This window comes from Rosa chinensis, chromosome 4 (assembly GCF_002994745.2).
Source record: "Rosa chinensis cultivar Old Blush chromosome 4, RchiOBHm-V2, whole genome shotgun sequence".
Taxonomy (NCBI): domain Eukaryota; kingdom Viridiplantae; phylum Streptophyta; class Magnoliopsida; order Rosales; family Rosaceae; genus Rosa; species Rosa chinensis.
The window spans coordinates 23,691,195-23,700,037 of record NC_037091.1 but is presented as its reverse complement, the minus strand read 5'-3'; the positions used below and the strand labels follow the sequence as shown (position 1 = coordinate 23,700,037).

At 37.4% G+C, this 8,843-nt stretch overlaps 1 protein-coding gene across 1 annotated transcript; it reads left to right on the top strand.

Moving 5' to 3' along the window:
• Window positions 1-210: 210 nt before the first annotated feature.
• LOC112196509 lies at window positions 211-8,480 on the top strand. The gene is made up of 9 exons (XM_024336870.2): window positions 211-372; window positions 451-572; window positions 684-784; window positions 1,732-1,927; window positions 2,020-2,112; window positions 5,999-6,058; window positions 6,146-6,220; window positions 6,797-6,877; window positions 8,018-8,480. The coding sequence occupies exons 1-9, from the start codon at window positions 222-224 to the stop codon at window positions 8,375-8,377; spliced, it is 1,239 nt and encodes a 412-aa protein (XP_024192638.1). The 5' UTR covers window positions 211-221; the 3' UTR covers window positions 8,378-8,480.
• Window positions 8,481-8,843: the final 363 nt, after the last annotated feature.

Sequence of the window (8,843 nt, the reverse complement as noted above, 5' to 3'; positions counted from 1 at the left end):
AATATCATCACATAACTTTTTAACAGTACTTGGCCATTCTTAAATGTGCTTGGATCATGTCGGGCCGACCATGTCTTCTTTCAATCGTGTTTGGATTTGGTCGGGCCGGCATCGTCTATCTTTATTATTTAAAGGAATCGGGCCTGGCTGACCATGCCGGGCTCGGTCCAACCCGGTCCAATTTTGATGTGACCGTGCGACTAGGAACTCTGTTCTGGTCAATGTGTTTTCAAAAACCCACAACAAAACCCCAACAGAGACTCCATAGACTCGACGAGCGAGAAGCCATGGGTTTCGCTACAGAATCCAAATGGTTAAGAGCCACCATAGCCGTCGCACTCGCAGCTCTCTCCGCCTCCACTGCTCTTTCTCGTGTGTTTCTTTCTCACCCTCTCTCACTCTCTTGTTGTGTTTGATTCGTTCCTTATTTGTGTTTTGGGTCTTTAACAGTGTATTTCTTGAAAAGAAAGTCCAAGGATGTGGACTCCAAGATCAGGGAGCTCGAGAAATCCCTCAAGGACTCCTTAAAGCACTGTGCTTCCGAAAGGCAAGGTCGAATTCGGGCTCAGCAGGTAACTCAAACATTCACCATTAACCCTTTTGTGTATGGTAGGTATCTCATCATATGGCATTTGCACATTTCTACTCTAGTTGCTAAATTCTTGACATTTTTATCTATCAAGGCTTTGAGGAAATCGCTGACGGAACCAAAGGTTGATGATTTGGAGCTGACTTCTTACCCCATGGCACCTATTGGTGTCATCCAGTCATGCTTCTCCACCAGGTAGTTATGATGAGCATTGTTTACTATTTCAATGTAAGCATCTTTTGTTTTTCATTCCTTGTCTGCATTGTCATGTATCACCACCCATCATTAAGCGGTAGAAAAAATCTATTCATGCTTGAGGACTTGGAAGTATATAGAGCAGCAGACAGATACTGATGTCACTTGAATATTAGTTTCCAGAGTTGAGAATTTATATAGCTGGAAAAGGCTTAAGGTAGTCTCTTTTTATTTTAAACTTTTTTTTCAGTAGTGTTCAAAAGCTAGCATCTTTCGTTGTTGCATTATATTGTTCAAAAAATCAAATATTTATATTGGTAATATAGGATGGTTTTTAAGCATAGTCGCACCTCCTCCCTATTGATTATAAGGGTGGAGGTTAAGCCCAAAATTCAGTCTTGGTGGGTATGGTTGATGTGCTTCTATGATTTTTCCTCAAAAGAGAATAAAAGTAAAAGCATCGAAGATGTCATATAGATAAACTAAATATCTTGTTTAAATTTAACATAAGAAGGTTCATATTAGAGTTCGGGACGTTAAGTAGTATGCCACACGCTCTTTATATCATTGCATGAATGGGATACCTAGAAAACTTTCTGTTTGCACGTCTTGTTTGGGAATGGTAATAGGCCTTCAAAATTTCCTAGTTTCTCTGTCGTCATCTGTGATTCCTTAAATAAAAAAAATAAAAAAATATTTCCCCACCTTCCTTTGTCAGCATAACCTCTATGGAGACATAAAGGCACCAATGGCGGTCCTTGGTGGGTGAGTCTCTCGATATACCATCATGTGGAACAAATAAATTTCTAAGCTATCCCTTAATTTAATTGACGGTAGTTGTTGCCTTTGTTAAATGTTCAGAACATATCTTTTTTAGTTTCTGAGTGTGTGCATGCATAGTAGTTTATCTATTGCCCATTGTTGATCCTTTACTTATTGATGAACAGGAATGGGACACCCAGGCAACCATTAATTGTACCTCTTTCCAGGGCATGCTTGATCTTTAATTCAGCCCGTGTTCCTCCAGCTTCGCTTGAGGGTCTTGGAGACTACACGCACTGTTGGGTTATCTATGTTTTCCATCTAAATACAAATCTAGAGAAGCTTTGGAAGGATCCAGCAAAATCGAAGTTTAAGGCCAAGGTGCTTGCCTCTACTCATTGGTATAGTGCTTAGTCTTTTCAGTTATTGTGTTATTCTTTTTAACTTTAAAAAATAGGTTGGCTGGATGGTAGGTGAGAGTGCCAAGACTAAAAGGTGAACGCATGGGAGTCTTTGCCACCCGATCACCTCACAGGCCATGCCCCATTGGGCTCACTGTTGCAAAGGTAAGATTATACTAAATAGGTGCATCTTTTACAGTGGCTTGAGAGCAAGCTCAACAACATTCTGCATTAGACTAGTATTGAAGTCTTGGTTATGGGAGTTGAGAAGTGCTTGAGATATCAGAGCTTATCAATTGTGCAGCCCAAATCCATCTAGCTGTTTTTTTTTCTTGCTTTCCTTTTTAATCGCTTTGAATATAATCCTCCATATTTGTTTTCCAAGTCTGAATTAACAATCTCAATTAATTACTTTTGTAAATGAAGGATTCAAAAACGCCTATAGCTTTTTCTGAAGGGAATGTAAACCTCCTGCAATCTTTTTTTATTTGTTGATCTCTTGATCAGCCTTGAATAGTTTGTCAACCTGGTTGAGGAAGATGGCAGAGATCTTTGAATTAAAATGGATTTAGGATTGTTCAGATGGAAACAATATAATCTTTGTTGTTTCCTACATTTATTTGCGTCTTATATTATAAACATTCATTTGTCCCTAAAAGATAGTTGAGTTCCAATTAAGTTCGCATATTAAAATTGGAACATTTCCTATATTCGAATATCTTCCTTAAATAAAAATTGATTAAAGGACAAAGATTAATTTTACTTCATTATTATTAGTATTATTTTCTTACCTCTAGCTGGCTAGCCAGATATTGCGAGCACCAGCAGCTCTAGCCAAAAGCATAATTATATGAGTTGTATATAGGAAATCTGGAGGTTTTTGGGAACAAAATTTAGATTTCAAGTTCTTATAGAGTTATAATTGGTGTGCTAAGGAAACAGGGGAATTGATGGATGCAAATAGAATTACAAAAGAAAGATTGGTCTATGACATCTTTTTTTCACCTATATAATATTTTTTTTTTCTCAGCCTCTTAACTCCCAACACTACTATAATTACCACCACTCTTGTGATGGAAAATGTAAAAAAGAATAATATAAAGGTAAAGAACAGAAAACTTTGCGAATTTTTGTGTGGTTTCTCTAGGGTTATGCATAAATTGACATACCTTATTTGCCAAGCAAACATCTCAGGCCTTGTCCATGTTAGGTATTGGAGGGTACCAACAATGGACCTGGGAGATGACAGACTTAGGAAGTCACCACCTTGCCCATCAGGATATAAAGTTGAGGCAGGGTATGGGAAAGATCTAGCTTCAACAATTGTCGCTTTGCAGAGCAAGTCAAAATACTATTTGGATTAAGAAGAAAGGTTAAGGTCATTTGAGATGGAAATTTCTATGCCAAGAAAGAATCTAAGAGGACCAAGGTCTTCCATTTTAAATTTGGTGCTCAACTGAGCAATGAGAGAGTTACAGTGTACGAGAGCTGCCCGTGAGAATGATATCATCTACGTCGAGATGTATCTATCTGATAAAGAGGGAGGTATTCGAAATGAAGGCTATGAATCCAAGAGAGAGGAGATAATGATAAGGTCATCATATCGACCTGTTTCAGACCAAAATTGATTTATGCATCTCCAGAACCAGGTGGTTGTACCATATACACATTAGCCTGACCATGAAGTTTAGCATTTGAAACATCTAGTTTCTTTGAGGCACGTCGGAGTGCAATAGAGAGAATGAATCTGATTGTTGTTGGTTTAGAGTTTTATAGAAGTATTGCCTGTGTTTTGCTGAAAGCCATTGGCAACAAATCTTGCTTTGTATCTTTCCACAGAACCATCTTGTTTTTGGTTGATTCTGAAGACCCACTTACATCCAATAAGTTGAAATGAGGCTGCTAGTAGGGTACTAAAGACCAGGTTTGGGTATCGTAGTTTGCTCGAACCATTTAGGATCTTTGAGAGTGAAGGTTTTGGAAAAGGTTGTGTTGATGTGGCTGTCGAGAGAGTGAAAGGGATGTTAAATTTGGTATGCCAATTTGCGTTTGAAGATTCCATCTTTTGACCTTGTAGTCATTGGATTAGGTGGAGGGGTGGTTTGTTTATTCTGGTTATTTATTTAGGTGGTTGTGCTGGAAGTGATAGGGAGGTTGGTTGTTGTGGTGGGTCTAAATGATTGATGTCTTGTGGTTCTGTGAGTATATATATCAGGTATACTGGTTCAAGTGGAGGTGGTGAGTTAGGAGGTGGGGAAAGGTGTGGTAGAGGCATGGGATTGTGTATATGTAGGGAAGTAGGTAATTTTGTGGTTCACTCTTCTCTTGCGTGTGAGGCATGAGATTCTGATGGTTAAGTTGGAAAGAGGAGTAAAGAAGTAGGTATTTTTGTGTGGTTTACAGTTTGGTCTTGTGTGTGAGGCTTGGGCATTTTGAACGTGAATGTTGTCTCATCAAACACCACATGTTTAGAAATGTAGACTCTTCCTGTTTGAGGGTAAGGGCATCTACAGCCTTTGTATTTTATGCACATGTTTTACTCCTAAAATCATGTTTATTGGTAATCAGGGTATCAATGAGAAAATTTTGAAGAAGGCTAATGTTTTGAATGGCCTCTGAAGGTAACTTATTGACTAATATTAAGCAGATAGCAGTGTGCACTATTAAGCAGTGTGCACTAATGTTTTGAATGGTCTCTGAGGGTAACTTATTGACTAATATTAAGCAGATAGCAGTGTGCACTATTTAGCCCAACATTGATGAGGGAGGCCCAGTTGAGAGAACAAGACTCTAGAGAGTTTAATGATGTGTGTGCTTTCTTCAAGCTAGACCATTTTGCTCTAGAGTGTGGACAAGAGAATTGGTGAAAATTGCCATTGGAAACAAGAACATTGGTAAATTCATTGTTGGTGTATTCAATTCCATTGTCAGTTCTAGAGATTTTGTGGATAGATCATATTGTTTCTCTACTTTTGTTTTTGATGTGTTTAAAAACAATAAACACAGTAGCTTTGAAGTAAATGGGGACATGCAAGTGTACTGTGACAAATCATCCATGAAAGCGACAAACTGTTCTTAGAGATTTTGTAGATAGATCATATTGTTTCTCTACTTTTGTTTTTGATGTGTTTGAAAACAATAAACACGGTAGCTTTGAAGTAAATGGGGAAATCCAAGTGTACCGTGACAAATCATCCATGAAAGCGACAAATTACTTAAACTTACTTTTAGACATTGCGGGTCCCCCAAAGATCCGTGCATTAGTTGAAGGGAGCAGTTTTGTTAAATGGCAACCTAGATCTCTTAGCTAATTAACGACCAGAAAAAAGGGGGGCAAGGGAAGTGAAGAAATGGTGGTGGATAAGAGGAGAAGGTTATCTGGAAGAAAATTGCTGAACTTGTGATAGTAATAAAGATGAATGCTTTAGAAAAATGATTCCAGATTTTTCAGAGGTTGAATTTAAACAAAGGACTATGAAGACAGGGGGCCATTAGACTATGGCTGTGGGTATATTGATGAAAAATATAAAAAGAAAGAAACATAATGTAAAAATATGACTGAGAGAGAAATTTTTCTGTGTTTTTCTGTATGTCATTCAATCAGTAACATTGCTCATGTAGATGTGTACTGCTATTGAACCGTAACGTCTGCTATACAGCTAAAGGGGAACTTCTACAGTGATCTCTATACGGTAGTGATCAAGATGTTGTCTTGGTACATGGACTCCTGTGGAAGGACTAACTTAGCCTAATCTTTATCATGTCTTAAGTGCCGCTGTATTCACAACACCTAGAGAACTAGTACAAACAATGATATGCATATTTTGAAGTTTTGCCTTGTGAAGTACAATATTTATCACTTCTCCTTTTTGTTGTCAATTATCGCAACCATTCTTTGTCCAAAAGTCTTCAGATTTCTCTCGCTACATTAAACCTAATACATGCTATTCTGTATTTGTTTATATCTGAAGTTAGATTTTGATCTTGAACAAACAATATATGCCAATGAAAATGGAAGTGTTGAGTCTTATATATATTCTGTTTACTGTAGGTGGAGGCTGTAAAAGGGAATATACTTCTACTCTCTGGTGTGGATTTGGTTGATGGGACGGTAAGTTTTACATTTTTTTTCTCCCACATGTCTTGTGTTTTTTTTTTTTTAATTTAGAAATCACACTTATTTAAATTTTATCAACAGCCTGTACTTGATGTCAAACCGTATCTTCCTTACTGTGACAGCATCCAAGAAGCAGGAGTGCCAAAGTGGTTAACGGTATTATTTCCATGGTCTTTCAGGAAGTTGTTAATACCTCTATTTCTCCATGATATAAAAGATTTAACTTTTAATGATAAGAGGATCATCTTCCTTTATAATCCAATAACTTTGGGCTTTCAAGGTGGAGGTTGAAAGCCACATGGGTCTAGTCATGACCTGGTGATTAGACTACACATACTGCTGATACAAATTCTTAACTTCATTGGAGAATATACTATGCAGTATGGATTCTGTTTGGGGATTAAAGGTGCTCAGTGAAAGTAGATGACGAATACATGTGTTTAGTCATGACCTGGTGATTAGACTACATATACTGGTGATACAAATTCTTTACTTCATTGGCGAATATAGTATGCACTATGCAGTATGGATTGTGTGAAAGTAGATGATCAATACATGTGTGTGTGTGTTGGTCGTAGTCTTGTGGATAGTTTTGTCCTTGATTATTGCATTTCAGAGATTGCGAAAATTGGTCTACAATATTGTGCTGAACAAAGAAAATTTTGCATTGTGATTTTAAACGAAGCATTATCATGCCTCCTTGTTTTGAAATGATATCTGTCTTTGCTGCAGGTAGACAGGTCATTTTCAGTGGCTTCTATTAGTTTCTCTGAGGGCTTCACTTCAACACTTGCTCAATGTTGGGCCATAACAGTGAGTGATCTATCTTTTTGAAAATAACACGTGCCATTCTTAAGGGGATTTTTTTCAATTTTATTTCTCTTTCCAAGTGTTCGTTTGTGGTTACAAATTTCTTAATACCTTGGTTTCTACCATTTTATTGTAAAAGCCAAACTCTTCATCACAGAAACAACAATGAGGCTTTTATGGATGCAATGATTAAGCGCAGAAACAAAATTGGGCTTGTCTCAAAAGTAAATAAATAAACAAATAGCAAGGACGATATAATTGTTCACCTATAGATCATTCTTTTCAGAAACAGGAAACTTAAACATCAAATTATGAACCTGAGGAATTTGAGATACACTATGAAACTGACTCCTGTTGACTTTTACATGTGCCCCAGAGTCAATGAGTTTATCTTAAAATTACTGTACATTTTGTTGTTTTATGTGCAAGTCCATTGACAACTATTAGGTCTAATCTTTCTTAGTTATCAAACAAACCATTTAGGTTTTGTAGAGCCTGGGTTCTCTACTCTCAATCTGACGGAGGATAACTTATTCAACAAATTATGGTCCACTGTGATCTGCAGTTTGGCCTTTGTCTGTTGTACTTTTGATTAGAAAGCCCGACAACTTGGTAAATGCTATACCATTTGTCAGATCTCATTCTGTAGAATAGGGCAGCCAGGGGACCTGGGGTTAATCATTAAGACTGTTTATAGTCACCAATGTATTTGCTGAACCTGCAGGTTTCCTCCCAAAATCCCCAGGTCAGTTTAGCAGAGCATACATAAATGGGTTGTTATCTGTCACTTAATTCGCTCACTCTATAGTATCCTATCTTCTCTGTTTTAGTTCTCCAAAATTGTCAATGGTATGCATGAACAATGACACACAATGGTGGATTGATGTATGCATAGCTAAACTTGCAAGTTTCAGTTAGTTTATGAAGACAGAATAACTACCCCAGGAAGAAATATATCAACCATGGAAAACATGTACTTTTCCACTAACATGCTTGAAAACTCAACCACATTAACTGGAGATAGTGTTATACTCTCATTGTGAAGCACCAATCGCTGTGTTTGTGTTGTGTTCCAATAAGATTGCATTCTTGAACAAAAATCCATTTTTAGACTGATTTCATCTTATGATTTGGTTATTTCAGGGTAAGAATTCACTGTACGCATCACCAGATGAGTTCCAAAACTTGTTAGAGCAGGTGCTGTCATGGGATATTCGATCAGTATCTCAGCGAACACGTCCTCATGAGTCCTTCATCACATCCCAAAATGGTAACCACTCGAATGATCTCTCAGATGACAACCAAGACGAAGAAGCTTCTAGCCCCGGAAACGAGCAGCCTCCGCAATCATCTGGCGACATAATTTATCACCTAATTCTAGAAGGATTGGATGTTTGGTACAGGCTCTGTGATGGGAATGTTGTTGTTGAGAAAGTGACAGAAGCATCAACCGTCATTAAAAGTGATCAAAAGCGGTGTAATTATTCTATATGGAGAGACTGACTTGTGTTCTTTGTGACCTGATATTGTTTTTTTTTATTTAATTGTTGTGACCTGATATTGTTGTGTTTTTTGTTTTGTTATAAATTTTGTTTCTATTGGATTAGTAATATGAGTTAATTACTTGAATTTAATTTTGTTTATTGCTGTGTATTTCGATCGATCGAGGACTAAAAAAAACATGTGAAATATGAAGCATAGAACTATTATTCCCTAGCCGAAATAAGAAGCATGTGGAAGTTGGGTTGGAATTGAATACTCGTCTTTTTCTCATTTGGCTTTTCGTCTTTGACTCTTTGTTTCCTTGCCCGCCAGTACCTTTCCCTCGTTTGTCATTTCCCATATTTGCCCCTATCCTTTTGTTTATCAACGAAATTGCCACTGTTTTTAACGTAGCAAGTAGACTTTGACTAAAGAAGAAACTGCAGTCTAGTTGCCTAGAAGGTCAGGAGTAAAGTAGAGCAGACCA

Coding starts and splice junctions, on each gene's coding strand:
- LOC112196509 (XM_024336870.2), top strand. CDS start 222: ATGTGTTTTCAAAAACCCACAACAAAACCCCAACAGAGACTCCATAGA. Junction 785..1,731: donor CAGTCATGCTTCTCCACCAG/GTAGTTATGATG, acceptor ATTGATGAACAG/GAATGGGACACCCAGGCAAC. Junction 6,221..6,796: donor GAGTGCCAAAGTGGTTAACG/GTATTATTTCCA, acceptor TCTTTGCTGCAG/GTAGACAGGTCATTTTCAGT.